The 19,423-nt window shown below is 42.0% G+C and overlaps 1 protein-coding gene across 1 annotated transcript; it reads right to left on the bottom strand.

Moving 5' to 3' along the window:
- Positions 1-62: 62 nt before the first annotated feature.
- chrng (cholinergic receptor, nicotinic, gamma) lies at positions 63-8,348 on the bottom strand. Its single transcript, XM_039673287.2, has 12 exons — positions 8,175-8,348; positions 6,869-7,005; positions 6,740-6,784; positions 6,535-6,656; positions 5,906-6,061; positions 5,727-5,824; positions 4,270-4,470; positions 3,791-3,905; positions 2,348-2,462; positions 1,873-2,119; positions 634-767; positions 63-498 (listed from the first exon to the last, which is right to left on the bottom strand). The coding sequence occupies exons 1-12, from the start codon at positions 8,236-8,238 to the stop codon at positions 307-309; spliced, it is 1,626 nt and encodes a 541-aa protein (XP_039529221.1). The 5' UTR covers positions 8,239-8,348; the 3' UTR covers positions 63-306.
- Between the last annotated feature and the right edge of the window lie 11,075 nt (positions 8,349-19,423).

The raw sequence follows: 19,423 nt of genomic DNA on the forward strand, positions 1-19,423 counted from the left end.
TAAACTGAAACAATTCACATGATTGCATGCAGAACATCATCTTTGTCCTCGAAGTAGAGAAGGTTCCAGTTTTTTTTTATTTTCAGAAAAGCATTCTAGTTGAATCACTAGACAACATTAAAGCTGACTGACAAGCAAATAATATGACATGTATGATTATGAACAACTGATCAAAGCCATTTTATAGATCCAACCAGCTCTCTTCTTTGGAGACCTTGAATCGCTTTCAGTAGGTCTACAGCAGTATCTTCAACAAAGTCCTCCTTCTACTGCAGATTCTCTGAGTCTATCGTTTTGAACTTGTGTTCATCCGGTGATGTCTCCAGGTGAGATTTCAGGCAGGTATTTTTTGGGGTCTCCTGGGAAAGGCTGAGATGGTGCTTGGTTAAAATGTCCCATAAGGAAGATTCCGATGGTTCCCAGTATAAACAGCAGCACCATGACGATAAAGCACATCCTGTCAATCACCCTGGCAACCAGAAACCATTCTTCATTTTCCTGCAGAACGAGAAAGAAAAAAAAGGATTTTTTTTTTCTTGGAAAGTTAAACCCTAACACAAACATTTGCTGCTAATGTGTTTATTTTGTAAACGTTCAGCCTCATGTGTGGAGGATTCTGGAACAGTGACTCACACTTTGAAAGTCGTTTTGATGCTTGACACTTTCTGCAACGTTTTTACAGGAAGACACACACTGCTGCACTTCTGGTAAAGCCGAAGCCAGACTGGATTCCAGATCCGGTGCCGTGTTTCCTCCTAGACCATTTTCTGAGGTAAAACATTATTTGGGGTAATTATAGCAGAAAATATTATTTTGTTGTATTTAATAAGAAACATTTTATTTTTTATTGAAATGTTCAAAAGTATTTAATATTTATATTATACATGATTTATTGTAATCATTTCTATACTATTAAATACAAGTGTTGTTTTAGTTTTTATTTTAGTTTTATTATATATTTACTTAATATTTATAATTAGCATTTATTTTATTCATATTAATTTTAATTTTTGTTTAGTAGCCTATAATCGTTATCTGCTTATTTTTTCTCAAAAAAAATGCTATTTAGATCTATTTTTTTTCGTTTTTATTAATTTCCAGTTAATAATTTTAGAGCTTCAAATTACACTTTTTTTCAGTTTATTGCCAAGGCAACATTTTGTTTAGTTTTAGTTTTTCAGCTTATATTTGATTTTATTTCAGTTTAAGTATTATTTCAGTTAACATAAATGGTTTAATAGTTTTAGTTTGTTATGAATAAAAACCCTGTTGAATACTTTTTTTAAACATAATATATTAATATTAAATTAAAATGTTTTTGAAAAAAGTTTCTTTGCTCACTATGGCCGCATTTATTTGATCAAAAATATCATTGTAAAACATATATAAGATATATTATTAGATATATTAGATATAAGATATATTATTATATATCAAAATAACTGTTTTCTATTTTAATATATTTTAAACTGTAATTTATTCCTGATGAATTTTCATCATCAGTCTTCAGTGTCACATGATCCTTCAGAAATCGTTCTAATATATTGACTTGTTGCTCAAGAAACATTTCTTATTATTATCAAGTTGAAATTATCAGTTGTACTGCTTAATATTTTTGTGGAAACCTCTATGTTGAATAGAAAGGTCAAAGAACAGCATTTATTTGAAATATAATTTTTTTTGTAACCTTATATGTCTTTTCCATTTTTTGTAATCAATTTAATAAATCATTACAAAATAAAAGTATTAATTTATTTCAAATGTATTAATTTTACCCACCCCCAAACTTATGAATGGTGATGTAGTTAGTATATCGTATATAGTAGATAGTAGATAGTAGTATATAGTGTTTGTTCGTAACTGTTGACTCACGTATTTTCTCCAAAGTGTTCTTGAGCAGCCCCTTCCTCTCCTTCAGTCGACTGAACATCAGCTCAGAGCGAGCAGTTCTGAACATGTATTCATCCGCCTTTGCTATTAAGCCCAAAGAGCTGCGTCTCCTGCGGCGAAGCGGGGTGCCGTTACCCAGGGCAAACATTTTAAAATCCCCTTCCTCCAGCTCAGGTGTCCAGCGCCGCATCGTCATCCTCAGCAGACGAGGAAGCATGTTCAGAAAGACCTAAGATCCCCCAAAATGAAAAGACATTATAGAACTTAGCACTACATAAATGCATTTGACGAATGCTGTTGGCACAAAGTGACTACGTTCCCATTGCATTCAAGATATACATAGTACGTTTTCTGAAAATAAAATCCAAGACCTTCACATTTCTAGCATCATGTATAATAATAACTTACTCATTCTTTCCTTGTGGATTGGACAGGTGGTTAGACAGTTCTGTTGTACCTTTCTGATGGTGTTGCTCATGGGGTGGGTGTTTGGAGTTCGCAGAGAGACGTTCAACACCACCACACAGTTCATCACAGTTATTGTGGTCACGGACATCACAAACATCAGATACCTGCCAGAAAAACACACATTTCTCAAGGGGGGTGGGGGGGTGGGGGGCTAGAACAGCACCATGTCACTAGCTCTTATGCTAATATTAGACCACAAAGACACAAATAGTCTACATAGCACATCCACAGGATGTCCACAATCTGTTCACTAAACATCTGACATATATGGCTCATGAAATGCAAAGACTTGTACCTTAATATAACAGTTTCAAAGTCCTTTCGGTGGTAAACAAACTCATAGTAGCTAGGGTGAATCATTCTGGTAGTAAAGCTTGGGGGACGCTGCTCGAAAAACCAGCAATGCAAGTTTAACCCTACTGCACGGTGTTGCCATATGGCAACATACCCTTTCTTTGGACATTTCTTGGAATTTGAAAAGAAATATGAGCTCTGATTAATCTTAAATTTATGGTAGAACCTGGTGGTAACCAATGATATGCTTTGATGACATCACATGACAATACACACCATTGCACTGTCATTCTTCTCACACACTTTTGATGAATCCAGTTGCTGAAGAAGTGCTTGTGAATATGTGAAGATTTTCCTCAATTTTTCATATTTCTTCAGAATTTAAAATGACAAAAAAAAAGCATCTGGGTAAGTTCTAATCTTTTTTCAATCATTTTCACATTGTTTTGATACTATTATTACCTTTATATTCAATAAAATAAGGTCTGTAATCATCTATGAATTTCATGTCATTTTGGGAGAAAACACATCAGGCTGTTCCATTGTCGCACAATGTTGCCATATGGCAACACACCTATAAGTACCCAAAACAATTTGAGTATAATTTGAGTCTATTTTATATATAATAAAACACTGTAACATTTTTTTTTCCATGATTGCATAATATTGCGTGCAGTAGAGGGTTAAGAGGAGCGTCCCCGACAAACCTCGCGAGAATTACAACATGCTTTACGGCAACGACATCACACACATCAACAACAAATGAGGCATGAAGACACTTCCACGCATTTCAGGCGTGATACTTGACGATGGAAAAAGCAAAGAAAACGTGGTCGAAAGAGACTAGGAAAAGGAAAAGATGATCGGACCGCGTGAGGAACCAGACAAGAGTCGCACTCGCTTAGGATTTTCCATAGATGGGGCTTTTCACTCATTGGCGTGAGCTAAAAAGCAGCACTGGATGCTGACCTGGCGATCTGGCTAAATAAATGTATTCATTTCTTTAAAGACAAAAAACCTTACTGACCCCAAACTTTTGAACGATAGTGTATGATTTTCCTTCTATTGCACACAATTAATACAAGGTTATCTGAAACTGCTGAAAAGGTGTGATGAGTGGATAAAATCTCAGACTCACTTTCCAATGAGAGGAACAGCCTGGGAGGTTTCTGGCACTTTCTTGGCGATAAGAAACAGGAAGACAGTCTGACCGAGCAGGATAGCAATGGTCATAGTGCATTTCTGTCCTCCAGCTAATAAAAACAAACCATTAAATCATCAATAATCACAATGATCATAACCCAGGCAGTCAGCTGCCACTATCAACAATCATGGAGAACGAGGGATCTATTTCATAACTGAATGACAATGTGTCTCCTGATTTGTTAAATTTGTTAAAAGTACTAATTCCCTTTCATCAAATGGATAAAAACATTTTTATAAAAACTTTATAAAAAGAAGTTTCCCCTGTTGTCCCCCCTGGCCAATGGCCCTGATTGACATTATCGGTTAGATCACTTGATGTTTACTTTGCTTTCCTCCAGAGAATCCTATGTATTCCTAAGAAGTGTTGTATATCGACCACTGTAACATCATTTGTTATGGAGCCTGTCTGACCTTTGGCCGGCAGGAAGTAGACGAGTAGCCCAAGGGATGAGAAGAGAACACAGGGCACGATGATATTGATGACGTAGAACAGTGGTTTCCTCTGGATGATGAGGAAGAAGATGATCTCCTGGTGCTCCAACTCATCTGGGCTGTATCGCGTCTTCACTACCTTCTTAGCAGGGCGGTGCTTAATAATCCATTCCCCATTCTCTGCCCAATCAGGGCACAGAACAAAATACATGTTAATGAGCAAAATGATAAGTGTTAGTATAGTTTGCTGAGCCAAGCGCTACCACTATTCCTCATACTTGAGCAAAACTCTAAAATTTCCCATATGTTGCAATCATAATGATCACAACATGTAATACTTGTTTAATGAGCTCAGTGTTTCTGCCTAAATTAATAGATTAGAACTATACATTTCTAGATATTTGGACATTACTTGGACAGTCACTTCTGAAAACAGATTTATTGTACCATAAAACATGCATCTTTTCTGTAAAGATGCTTTGTAACGGTGTGTATTGTGAAAAGCAGTTTACTGTACAAATAAATGTGAATTGAAAATGTAGTTTGAACATAGAGACATAGATCTGAACAACCCCTATTTCACCACCACAATAAACTTTGGTGTGTAAAATGTTCTGTATCTTTTATGAATGAAACCCTGAGTTGTAAGGCCTGGGTTAATGTGATATTAATTTTCTAAGTAGCCTAATTGTAATAATGGTAATATTGGCAACCCCCCCCCCCCCCCCCCAAAAAAAAAAAAACCGGCATAGCAATATGCTAAAAACCAATTAAACTCTGGTCACATTTACCGTTGTTCTGTGACTTTTCATGGAATTTCCATTTCAATAGGAATCTACACAATCTGGGATATCGCATGAGAGTGAAAGATTTCCTAATGCAAATTTGCTCACTTGAATTTGTTTATTTACCAGAAAGTTGCTTGATTAGAAAGTGTCTCATGTTTGAGCTATGCTTCATTCATACTGTAGCTGCACTATTGACAATACATTGTGAAATTTAAAAGAAAATGTTTTATAATTGTTGCAGCTGCCGTTAGAACAAAGTCCCTTTTAAAGGCAAGTTATTTCACTCGGGGGCCATCTTTGAAACGCCTCTTGGGCATGCAAGTACAGCTCTAATCTCTTTGAATGGGGAAACATCAACTTCTCTAAAACTGTTCACCAAGATTAAATTTCATACTTGAAATCACCAAAGAACCAATTTTGTTTCTAAACACTCAAATCGTGACAAAAAAAAAAGTTTTTTTTTTCAGGCTAGACCAAGCTAATGCGCATACGCAGTCCCAGTATGGCCGCCGAGTGAACAGACTTTCCCTGAAAAGGACTTTGAAATCACTGACTTTAACAGTTAACAAGTCAAATAACACAGACCTACTGAATTTTACAGAAAGAGACTTGATTATGAAAAATAATGCGCAACAGAATGATAAGTACCAGTGAAAGCTTCTGGATCGATCTCAATCCATTCCATAGTGACGTTGTCTTCGTCTGAGAGCATCAGTCGAATTTCATTGGAATTGTACGTCTGAGACCTGCCAAAGCAATCAGCGTGAAACCCAGCATAAAGCTACTTCCAGCAGTCGTCACCTGTGGGACAGACGGATCAGCCGTACCTGAACACCATGCTGCAGTTCTGCCAGTCGAAGGGGAAGTAGTTGACTTTGATGGCACAGGAGCTCCGATAGATGGCAGGGGGCAACCAGTAAACACTACCGTCAGGATCAATCAGAGCATTAGTGTAGAGCGCCACCTCAAAATGCCCATCCACACTTTACACATAGTACACACACACAAACACACAAAAAGGTATGTGTCATATTTGATGGGCCAAAATACTCAGATTTGTGAAAAGGTTTTTTTTTGTCTTTGTTGATCCTGGAACCATATTTCAGACAACCAATCAGATTTGAGCGACAAGTTTACACTTTATGTCAAGTTTTGACTTACAACCAGGGTTCAGATAGCAACATAGTGTCGGCCCAGATCCGGCCCACATCCGGTACGCATTAAATCCACACGTTCCAGATGCGGGCCGACACCATGTTGCTGTCTGCTTTTACATCAGTGTTATTCACCATCATTTCCCTCTGATTTTAGGGATAAGTAATGCGGGTTAGGTTTAGGTGTAGGAAAATGACGTTGACCATTTTATTTATTTAGTGATTTAGTTACATTTTATGCATGTACATTTTGGATATTCTGCACAATCAAAACAATTATCTTCAATAATTCAATCACTCACTTGTTCTCCAGGCCGACATCGGGCAGCCAGATGGTTTTAGAAGGAAGACGCATACGGGTGATGTTCTCGTAGACCTCGAACCCTGTTCTGTTAGCCCAGCGGAGTCGATAATCACGCCATCTCTAGACAGAAAGAAAGATATTTTGCTCTGAAACCACTGTTGACTACTGGATACTGACATATACACAGATGCGATTTGTCTTACCATTTCAATCCAAACGCAAGTGGTGAGAGTCTCCCCTTTCTCATTCTGAACATGAAAAAAAGATGATAAACCTTAGAGTCACATATTACACATATATTTATCTTGTGCAAACACATTGCAGAGTTTTACCAGAGAAATGAGGTTGGTGAGGGTCATCTTGATCTTTACATCGGTGATGTCACCGTGGTGCTCCATATGTCGAATGTTCTTGTTGTATCCCACCATTAGATCTCTGTGCAGAGATCCTTCCAGATTACAAACCACATCTAAAACAAATAGACAAACGACTGTCAATGTAATCCAGCATTTTATTATTTGTCAAAAAAAGTTATTGTACCTTTGTTTAAAAAAAAAAGTTCTGTTATTTTTATTAAATTAAGGAAAACTTTTCCGCATAATTACTTAAGGACATTTGCAAAAAAAAAAAAAATGTTTTGTTGAATAAACTAAATAAATGTAGGTTCCTGTGTCCGATACTAACTAACATACTATACTAAAAACTACAACTTGGGTGTTTCCATTCTGTAAAGCTGAAGTACAGCGAAATGGTCCGATGTTAAGTTTTTTTTAAACAACTTTTAATGTAAAATTTGCTAATAATTGCATAAAGCAAAACATGCCTTTTGAACTTTACAGTGAATACAGATACAATAATTTACACTTAATAATGCCGGAATGCCTTTGCATTCAGGATAACACAAATAAAATTTCTGGACTGTAAATGATCAAAAACAAAATATGTATTTAATGAATAATTAATTGAATTAAAATATGAAAATCTATTACAACTGACATCATACATCCGCTAAAAAATCTTGAGACCACTTTAAAAGGAAAACATGCATCAGAATGTATTAGTTCTTGCACTTATATGCTGATGCAACTTACTTTGATATTTTTTTTATTATGTAATGCAATGACATTTATTCGTATATGTATTAAGAGTGACTTGTGTCCAAACACTATTAATGTGTCATTAAAGGGCTTGCTGTATTTAATCCTATGGGTTCCTATGGGTTATTTTATTTTTCAGAAGTCTTCTTATTGAACTTTAGTATTGGTTGGTCTATGCAAGCATTACACCTTCACAATTAAAACAATCCCTTTATTACTAAAGTAGATACACATAGCAGCCCATAGACATGGCAAGCTTTTGTGTAAATCAACAAGGATTTAACACCCTATTTAACACCCTGTTTGACAAGCTGACACTCAGTAACTTTAACACTCAACACATAGTAGCAGAAAAAATGATCATGTAGAGGCCAGTGGAGCCATAAAAGACTCTCTACCAGAATTTAATTACTTTTCCATTTGCTTTCTACAACATTTTTTTTGACAATCTGCATGTGCTGAACTGGATTAATTCACTCAATAGCTGGATTTTAAAACAAAGCTTTAGAACAAACCCAGTTACTCAAGCACGTAGTCTTACCTGAAAAGAAAAGAGATAGCAGGGTCCATAACCAGATGGTTTTTGATGGAGAGATCTGATCCATGTCTGATATCCTCAGAGAAGCATTAGTGAAGAAGGGTTCTCCAGCACCTGGTCAGTGTGTGAGGGAAACAGTTGTTTAGGAACATGAGGGGTTACGGGAAAAATAGGTGTGGTTCCAAACTTCCAAACCCATTGTTATTTTCAGAATGCCCAGAGTCTCTGCCCATATTCCTCACATTCTCAGCTGTCTCAGTACACACACACACACACACACACACTAAAGACCTCAAAGCGAGGTCACAGAAACTGGTTGTATTCTCTCTCTCTGTCTGTCTGTCTGTCTGTCTGTCTCTGGTTCTTTCTCTGATGTAAAACAGAAAGATAGGATTGGGTTCCAGCATTTCCCACAGGTCAGCGCACAGATGGTATCTTGGGCATGATTTGTGAAATGACACAAGTCATCAGCTGCCCTGTGTTCATTATTGTCTAATGATCGGAGACAAACAGGGTCATAACACCATATAAATTCATAAATTTACAGTTGGAAGTTGCGATGGATTTTCATGATTAATAACGTTCCAAATTATACAATATCCCGTCCTTGATATTAATATAATCCCGCGGTAACTAAAGAGCCTATCCTTTACTCGTTTCCTCGAGAGTTAGGCGATCAGTCTATATATAAATTCGTATTCTATTATTGAAATAATAGATTTCCCCTTTATATTATAAGTCAACCTTCTGTGGTAGCCTACTCTTCAACTTTGTTCACTCACACTAACAATTTGTCATACATATATCCTTATACATATACACATGTTATATGCTGCCTCTTAGGCTAGTCTGTTTGATCAATCAAATATCACAGTGATTATTCTTATCTCAAAAGAAGGCTCACCCAAGGAGGGTCCTCCCGGCCCAATTAGAAGAACGTGACTCGCACTCAATGATCCAAGGTCCAGTCAGATGATTATAATAATGTTATAAAATGTATTAAGATAATAAAAAGGAAAAAGGAATACTTGTTACAGATCATGAATGAGTACAGATAGATATTCAAGCTGCCGCTGACAACTGCTGGTGTGTCAGTTTGGTGGTTGCAAGGAAGAGCGAGGAACTTCTCTGTTTCTCCCTCTTATATAGTTATTTTCATGCAGTTGGCTCTTGTTGCCTCTAAGCGTTCTATAAGCATGTGATTATCTATAATGAGCAACATGTGCACATGCTCGTTGTTGCTAGAAGCAGCTATATTTCCCTCATGCTTGCAGAAATCCATTGTTGTAGAGAGAGTCTATATTTCTAAAACAAATGATCAAAAGATATAAAGTTCCTCTTTATATATGATTTTAAAAGTTCAGAATGTTCATAATCTCCATTAGCTCAGACAGTTCCCTTAAACTAGTCTCATTACTCGGCACCACGTTTTTTTTATTATGCCCTTTTCGACCTTTGCGTTTGGATGGGGACAGAGGTCTTGCTGAAGATTTTGGGAAAGCGAGGTCAGTGCCATCTTCAGACGAACCTATTTCCACAAAGTCGGTTTTATTTCCAATGTTTTTGTAAATATATTATGCATGTTAGAAAACTAACAGAACAAAACTATCTCCCACAGTTTACTGGAATGTTTGAGTGTGTGAGCTGATCTGAGCTTAAGTGTGGGTTATGGGGTGCTAATGATCACATCCTCTAGTGTATTATTTTAATGGCATCTCTAATGACATAAATTTTATGACAGCTGCACTTAGTCTAATGTAGGCTATGTTTTACTGTAAGATGGGATTTACTGTAATGGGATGGGAGTTCTGACAAAAAAGTTTAAAGATGCAGTCGCTATCTTTTTTAGAGGGATAAAAGAGTATTATTTTTATTGAGTCTTTTAATTATTCACTCAACTGATTTGTTAAAAAAAAAAGATTCATTCAGAAATTAAACATGCATGAAAGAGTCCTTCAATCATTCACTCGACTGATTTGTTTCAAAAACACTCATTCATTCATTCAGGAAAGAAACGTCACTGCTTTATGTTGCTTGGAGACGTGAAAAGGTTGCTTCTGCTTAGGATTTTTTTAGTTACTGTAACAGAGCACAAAAGTAAAAGTGACTGGCAATATTACAGTATATCTGAAAATTAAGTTAGCCTCAAATTACTGTAACAGAAATGGTGTATAAAAGTAATTTTTATGCATCTGCTGTATGAGCTGCTAATGCGAAAATCAGAATGGTCGTAATTGCCTCATAAGCAACAGATAGATACAGTATTTTAGACAACAGACGGACGGACGGACGGACGGACGGACGGACGGACGGACGGACGGACAGACAGACAGACAGATAGATAGATAGATAGATGGATCGATCAAGGGATAGGATGGTCCCTTGTTAGATGTAACAAGGGACCATCCTATCTGCTCATAAATAGAGAGCGAGCTCAGGAATATCATGTGTTGCCACCCTGCACCACTACAATCCTTCACTGTTAAGTGTTAAGGTTTATTTTTAACACTTTGGAATTTTGGAATGATGGATTCTAGACTGGTAGTTTGAGGATGAGGTATAGGAGTAGGCCTAGCAGAGTAGATCAGATTAGAGTAGAGTAAAATAGAGTAGAGGGAGTCATTTGTACCACTAGTGTTGTGACTGCCCCGTTTACACGAGAACGATTCCGGGTGAAAACGTAAAAATATATAAATATATATGTATAAAAATATAATATATATGTAAATATATAAACGCAAAAAAGTGAAACCACCCTCCAGAGTGGAAATCTTAAAAACGCTCCACCGCCACGTTCCCGTGTAAACGGTAATGACGCAAAAGTCTGCTTGACAGTTAAAGTTACCCAGATAGCAAAAAATATCCGCAACGCTTCTTTTTGCCGCCGGCCCGACGCTGTCGCCTATAGGTGCGTCCCGCTGGCGGCGATGAAACGTTTGCCGCCGAACACGTCACTGACGGTCACTCCCATTTTTTTTGCGAGATGCCGCCGGCGAACAGCTGGCGGGCCGCCTGCTTCATTTTCACTGGCGGTTGCCTCCATCTCAAAAACCGACAAAGTTATTAGAATAAATGCAGCGTCTGTCACATTCCATCTTGCGTTCTTTTACGAACGCGTCAATATACGCGTACATTTTTTATATAAAGTTTAAATGATCATATCTCCGTTTTTACTTGGTCTATCAACACAAAACAAAAATTAAAATAGAATTTCAAGTCAGCTCTTTCGACAAAAGTGGACGGAAGCGCTCTACGTGACTTTGTTTTTATGCTTCGACGTCTTAAACTTTTATAAGGCCTGCAAATTCTGCCTGAAACGCCTAAAAAAGACCTATCCAAATTAAATTGCATGCTGTTCTTGAACCCTTGGGAGTATTTGAATACTTTTGGTCTCTTTTGAAAGGGGACACTTTGAGGTTTGTTCCTAAACAGTTAGAATCACAGTAAATCTTACTTGTTTTGAGTAATATAACTTTGAAAACACTAAAAAAGGGTGAAAAAATTTCCGCCTACATTTTTTTTTGTAAATGGATGTCTGCAGATAATTATAGCTGTGAGGTATTACCTGGAAAACACAGTGTGATCACAGCATGAAGCCTTACCAAGCCCAATTTAAAATTTTATAACAATAGATTAGAAAATGAGTGTTTTACACGTTTATCTAAGTGTATGTCTAGGCGTTTCCAAAAAAAGGCCACTTGGAGACTCCAAATGACCCTTTGTTACCACAGACACAGAACATGCTGCTATTCATGAATGCTTAACTCTACAGTCATAATTTTGGGCTCTAATGAAACGTTACGCTTAGAGATATTATAATCCTTCCAGATTCACTGTCAATAATTGCTAACACATAGTAAGGGAAGCATAAAAACAATATAGTGGGGTTTTTTTTCAATTCTTGAAACCAAACTTTCTAGAAATAAAGAGACAAAACAAGTTCTATTGAATTAAAACACTTTAATATTAGAATATTAGAATATTAATATAAGAATATATATATATATATATATATATAGGGAAGGGAAGGTGAAGGATGGGGTTCTTCCTCCGATGAGGTACTGTCATGACCCTCAGTATTTCTTCCTCTACTGACTGGCTCCCAGACTTCATCTGACTCATTTTCAGATGATGACCTGTGATTTAAAACAAAAACAAAGAAATAAGTAATTTACAAAACATTTACACTGTTTCTGTATCCACATTCATATAAACAGAAACACATATGCACACAAACCAGGCTTATATACACCAGTTCATGAGCACACACACACACACACACACACACACACACACACACACACACACACACAAGAAGTTAGCAGGTACACGTCAACATACACACACACACACACTGAACTGCGCTTGCACACACACACACACACACGTGTGTGTGTATAAAACCTGTACATATACCTGTATAAAACCTGTATCTGTTATACAGCCAGAAAAGGTCTCCAACTGCGCCAACCTCCAGAAGGCAAAAAGAGATCAAGCACCTCATCCAACAAAGAGGCAACTTCGGAAGCAGTGGAAGAAAGCCTTGGAGGGGGAAAGGGAAGGCATCGAGGTGCTTCAAGCTGACATCAAAGACCGATTGGCATCCCTCCACAGAGCAAAAAAACCTGTGGAAAAACAGAGGAAAAAAGAAAGATCTAGAACACAGTTCTATAAAGACCCCTTCAAGTTTTTGAAAAGCCTCTTCACTAGAGAGAAAAGTGGATTTCTGAAGGCAGCAAGGAAAGACCTGGAAGATCACCTGAAAGCGACATACTCTGATCCAAGACGGCATGAACGGATTACCATTCCACCAGACATCCCACCAATCAACTTACCAGAACATCAGATGCAGACTGGTCCTCCGACCTGGAGAGAAGTGGAAAAGGTAGTACAACGGGCAAGGGCGGCATCAGCCCCAGGTCCTAATGGAGTCCCATACAAGGTGTACAAGAATGCACTGCGTGTCCTAAGGGTTCTTTGGAAGCTCATGAGAACGGTGTGGCAGAGGAAGATTGTGCCCAAAGTATGGCGTAGGGCAGGAGGGGTCCTGATCCCAAAGGAGAAGAAGGCGGAGAAAATTGGCCAGTTTCGGCCAATATCCTTTCTAAATGTAGAAGGTAAAATCTTCTTCAGCATCATTGCTAAAAGGATGTCTGAATACATTCAAAGGAATAAGTACATTGATACATCAGTACAGAAAGCAGGAATCTCAGGCTGTTCTGGATGCTTGGAACACTCTAGCATGATCTGGCACCAGATCCAGACCGCAAAGGTGAGGAAAAAGGACCTCCATGTCGTCTTTTTGGACCTCGCTTTTGGGTCAGTGCCCCATAAACTCCTGTGGGCTGCCTTCACCTTCTTTTACATTCCGGACACCATTATAACCCTGGTTAAATCCTACTTCCAAGACCTGCAGTTCTGCTTTACCACAGCTGATTTTACCACGTCTTGGCAATCATTGGAGGTTGGCATCATGGCAGGACGTACCATCTCACCCTTGGCCTTTACAATGGCAATGGAGGTCATCATCCGGGCATCAAAATGGGTAGTTGGTGGGCAGCAGCTTAATTCGGGCACAAGTCTTCCTCCCCTCAGAGTCTTTATGGATGACATCACTGCACTGACCACCACTGTTCCATGTACCAGGAAACTGCTCGGAAAACTGGAAGAGAACATCAGCTGGGCTCGAATGAAGATAAAGCCCTCAAAGTCACGTAGCATCTCCATTGTCAAGGGAGTGCTCTCCGACTACAGATTCTTCATCGGAGAGGAGCCCATCCCAACAGTGTCTGACCAGCCTGTTAAGAGCCTTGGAAGGTGGTATGACACCAGCCTGAAGGATAAAGATCAGGTGCAGAAGCTGCGGAAAGAAATCAGAAGTGGGCTCCAGGCCATCAACAACACTCAGCTCCCTGGAAGACTGAAGGCCTGGTGTTTACAGTTTGGCCTTCTTCCCCGAGTGCTGTGGCCACTTACCATTTTTGAGGTCCCAATCTCAACAGTGGAGAAGTTGGAAAGAGGAATCACAGGCTGCATCAAGAAATGGCTTGGCGTGCCTCAATGCCTAACCACCATAGGCCTCTACGGAGATAGCGCCCTCAAACTGCCCCTCACCAGTTTCACGAAGGAATTCAAATGTGCTAAAGTAAGACTCCAGATGACACTGATGGATTCTTGTGATGCAATGGTGAGTAACAATGCACCAACCTTGGTGGCAGGCCGCAAATGGACACCAACCAGTGCGGTGGAAGAGGCAGCAGCCACTCTCAGACTTGTGGACATGGTGGGGCATGTCCAGCAGGGAAGGGGAGGCTTTGGGTTAACAACTAGGCCACCAGCCTGGAATAGAGCCACGGCATCAGAAAGGAAGAAATTGGTGGTGGAGGAAATACACCAACAGGAAGAAGTAGCAAGGTGGACCAAGGCAGTTTCTTTTGGTAAACAGGGACACGTTGGGGGGGGGGGGGGGCTGTGGCGAAAAGGAGGATCAGCTGGATTGAAAAACCTCTTCACTAGAGAGAAAAGTGGATTTCTGAAGGCAGCAAGGAAAGACCTGGAACATCACCTGAAAGCGACACACTCTGATCCATGACGGCATGAACGGATGACCATTCCACCAGACATCCCACCAATCAACTTACCAGAACATCAGATGCAGACTGGTCCTCCGACCTGGAGAGAAGTGGAAAAGGTAGTACAACGGGCAAGGGCGGCATCAGCCCCAGGTCCTAATGGAGTCCCATACAAGGTGTACAAGAATGCACCGCGTGTCCTAAGGGTTCTTTGGAAGCTCATGAGAACGGTGTGGCAGAGGAAGATTGTGCCCAAAGTATGGCGTAGGGCAGGAGGGGTCCTGATCCCAAAGGAGAAGAAGGCGGAGAAAATTAGCCAGTTTCGGCCAATATCCTTTCTAAATGTAGAGGGTAAAATCTTCTTCAGCATCATTGCTAAAAGGATGTCTGAATACATTCAAATGAATAAGTACATTGATACATCAGTAAAGAAAGCAGGAATCTCAGGCTGTTCTGGATGCTTGGAACACTCTAGCATGATCTGGCACCAGATCCAGACCGCAAAGGTGAGGAAAAAGGACCTCCATGTCGTCTTTTTGGACCTCGCTTTTGGGTCAGTGCCCCATGAACTCCTGTGGGCTGCCTTCACCTTCTTTCACATTCCGGACACCATTATAACCCTGGTTAAATCCTACTTTCAAGACCTGCAGTTCTGCTTTACCACAGCTGATTTTACCACGTCTTGGCAATCATTGGAGGTTGGCATCATGGCAGGACGTACCATCTCACCCTTGGCCTTTACAATGGCAATGGAGGTCATCATCCGGGCATCAAAATGGGTAGTTGGTGGGCAGCAGCTTAATTCGTGCACAAGTCTTCCTCCCCTCAGAGTCTTTATGGATGACATCACTGCACTGACTACCACTGCTCCATGTACCAGGAAACTGCTCGGAAAACTGGAAGAGAACATCAGCTGGGCTCGAATGAAGATTGTGGCGAGGGGTGCATGGTTTGGCGAGATCTGCAGTGGGAGAGCGAGGGCGGAGCCAGGCGGTGAGTAAGCGGGTCAAGTTCAAATGACGAACACCTGTCTGTGATTGCAGTAATTGGCATGAGGAGACCGCATATAAGCGGCCCGGGCTGACAGCGGGGGAGAGAGAGACTGGGAGCTCGTGCACGGTCGGAGAAGACGCGGAGATCGAGAGAGTGAACCCGAGCGAGAAGCTGTAGCCAGCGGAAAGAGTTGCATTGTGTTTCTGTTTTGCTTTCTGTTGCTTTTATTTTGAGTTAAGCTATTTTGAGCGCCAAGGGCGCTGTAGGAAGAGTACAAAGCTTGAATAAAAGTGCACGAGCCCCAGATATCGCCGACCCTGTGTCTCCTTCCATCACCCCCATTCCACACTGAACCTGAACGTTTGTCACACTGGTGCCGAAACCCGGGATGGAAGGGGAAGCCGCCACCAGACAGTCCATGCCAACCCCATTTGCGGAGGTCATCCACGCGCTCGCGGGCCTCCATCAACAACACCAGAAGGCGCTGCTCAAGATGGAGGAGCAGCAACAGCGTCGGTTCGAGGCGCTCCTCCAGGACCAGAAGGAGGACCGCGAGCAGTTCCGGAGCTGGTTGGACCGGGAGGTTCGAAGCCCTACATCGCTGGCCGCGGCCGCAGCCATGCCTCTCCATAAGATTGGTCCCCAGGATGACCCGGAGGCATTCTTGGACCTCGTTGAGAGGTCGGCTGCAGCCGGGAAATGGCCAGCAGAGGACTGGCCCATGCGCTTGATCCCGCTGTTATCGGGGGAAGCCCAGATGGCCGCTCAACAACTGCCAGTCCAGAACCTCCTGGTCTATGAAGATCTGAAGCGCCATCCTTCAGCGGGTCGGCCAGACCCCCGAACAAAGTCGGCGCTGGTTCCGGTCATTGGAGCTCGGCGAGTCCGGTCGGCCCTTCGCCTTTGCGCAACAGCTCCGGGTCGCGTGCCGCAGATAGCTGGTGGCCGAGGACCGCGACGTCGAGGGAGTCGTGGAGCAGGTGGTACTGGAGCAGTTCGTGACCCGGCTCCCAAAGAAGACTGTCCAATGGGTCCAGTGCCACCGCCCGACGTCGCTGGACCAGGCCATCCAGTTGGCAGAGTACCAGATGGTGGCGTGCTCGGGGGTCGGCGATATCTGGTGCTCGTGCACTTTTATTCAGGCTTTGTACTCTTCCTACAGCGCCCTTGGCGCTCAAAATAGCTTAACTCAAAATAAAAGCAACAGAAAGCAAAACAGAAACACAATGCAACTCTTTCCGCTAGCTACAGCTTCTCGCTCGAGTTCACTCTCTCGATCTCCGCGTCTTCTCCGACCGTGCACGAGCTCCCAGTCTCTCTCTCCCCCGCTGTCAGCCCGGGCCGCTTATATGCAGTCTCCTCACGCCAATTACTGCAATCACAGACAGGTGTTCGTCATTTGAACTTGACCCGCTTACTCACCACCTGGCTCCGCCCCCGCTCTCCCACTGCAGATCTCGCCAAACCACGCACCTCTCGCCACAAAGATAAAGCCATCAAAGTCACGTAGCATCTCCATTGTCAAGGGAGTGCTCTCCGACTACAGATTCTTCATTGGAGAGGAGCCCATCCCAACAGTGTCTGACCAGCCTGTTAAGAGCCTTGGAAGGTGGTATGACGGCAGCCTGAAGGATAAAGATCAGGTACAGCAGCTGCGGAAAGAAATCAGAAGTGGGCTCCAGGCCATCAACAACACTCAGCTCCCTGGAAGACTGAAGGCCTGGTGTTTACAGTTTGGCCTTCTTCCCCGAGTGCTGTGGCCACTTACCATTTTTGAGGTCCCAATCTCAACAGTGGAGAAGTTGGAAAGAGGAATCACAGGCTGCATCAAGAAATGGCTTGGCGTGCCTCAATGCCTAACCACCATAGGCCTCTATGGAGATAGCGCCCTCAAACTGCCCCTCACCAGTTTCACGAAGGAATTCAAATGTGCTAAAGTAAGACTCCAGATGACACTGATAAATTCTTGTGATGCAATGGTGAGTAACAATGCACCAACCTTGGTAGCAGGCCGCAAATGGACACCAACCAGTGCAGTGGAAGAGGCAGCAGCCACTCTCAGACTTGTGGACAGTGCGGCATGTCCAGCAGGGAAGGGGAGGCTTTGGGTTAACAACTAGGCCACCAGCCTGGAATAGAGCCACGGCATCAGAAAGGAAGAAATTGGTGGTGGAGGAAATACACCGACAGGAAGAAGTAGCAAGGTGGACCAAGGCAGTTTCTTTTAGTAAACAGGGACACGTTGGGGGTGGGGGGGGGGGGTGTTTGTGGCGAAAAGGATCAGCTGGATTGAAAAGCCTCTTCACTCGAGAGAAAAGTGGATTTCTGAAGGCAGCAAGGAAAGACCTGGAAGATCACCTGAAAGCGACACACTCTGATCCAAGACGGCATGAAAGGATGAACATTCTACCAGACATCCCACGAATCAACTCACCAGAACATCAGATGGAGACTGGTCCTCCGACCTGAAGAGAAGTGGAAAAGGTAGTACAACGGGCAAGGGCGGCATCAGCCCCAGGTCCTAATGGAGTCCCATACAAGGTGTACAAGAATGCACCGCATGTCCTAAGGGTTCTTTGGAAGCTCATGAGAACGGTGTGGCAGTGGAAGATTGTGCCCAAAGTATGGCGTAGGGCAGGAGGGGTCCTGATCCCAAAGGAGAAGAAGGCGGAGAACATTAGCCAGTTTCGGCCAATATCCTTTCTAAATGTAGAGGGTAAAATCTTCTTCAGCATCATTGCTAAAAGGATGTCTGAATACATTCAAAGGAATACATTGATACATCAGTACAGAAAGCAGGAATCTCAGGCTGTTCTGGATGCTTGGAACCCTCTAGCATGATCTGGCACCAGATCCAGACCGCAAAGGTGAGGAAAAAGGACCTCCATGTCGTCTTTTTGGACCTCGCTTTTGGGTCAGTGCCCCATGAACTCCTGTGGGCTGCCTTCACCTTCTTTCACATTCCGGACACCATTATAACCCTGGTTAAATCCTACTTCCAAGACCTGCAGTTCTGCTTTACCACAGCTGATTTTACCACGTCTTGGCAATCATTGGAGGTTGGCATCATGGCAGGACGTACCATCTCACCCTTGGCCTTTACAATGGCAATGGAGGTCATCATCTGGGCATCAAAACGGGTAGCAGGTGGGCAGCAGCTTAATTCGGGCACACGTCTTCCTCCCCTCAGAGTCTTTATGGATGACATCACTGCACTGACCACCACTGCTCCATGTACCAGGAAACTGCTCGGAAAACTGGAAGAGAACATCAGCTGGGCTCGAATGAAGATAAAGCCATCAAAGTCACGTAGCATCTTTATTGTAAAGGGAGTGCTCTCCGACTACAGATTCTTCATTGGAGAGGAGCCCATCCCAACAGTGTCTGACCAGCCTGTTAAGAGTCTTGGAAGGTGGTATGACGCCAGCCTGAAGGATAAAGATCAGGTACAGCAGCTGCGGAAAGAAATCAGAAGTGGGCTCCAGGCGATCAACAACACTCAGCTCCCTGGAAGACTGAAGTCCTGGTGTTTAGAATTTGGCCTTCTTCCCCGAGTGCTGTGGCCACTTACCATTTTTGAGGTCCCAATCTCAACAGTGGAGAAGTTGGAAAGAGGAATCAGGCCGCATCAAGAAATGGCTTGGCGTGCCTCAATGCCTAACCACCATAGGCCTCTACGGAGATACC

The sequence above is a fragment of the Pimephales promelas genome, chromosome 5 (genome assembly GCF_988280905.1).
Source record: "Pimephales promelas chromosome 5, fPimPro1.hap1.1, whole genome shotgun sequence".
NCBI classification, from domain to species: domain Eukaryota; kingdom Metazoa; phylum Chordata; class Actinopteri; order Cypriniformes; family Leuciscidae; genus Pimephales; species Pimephales promelas.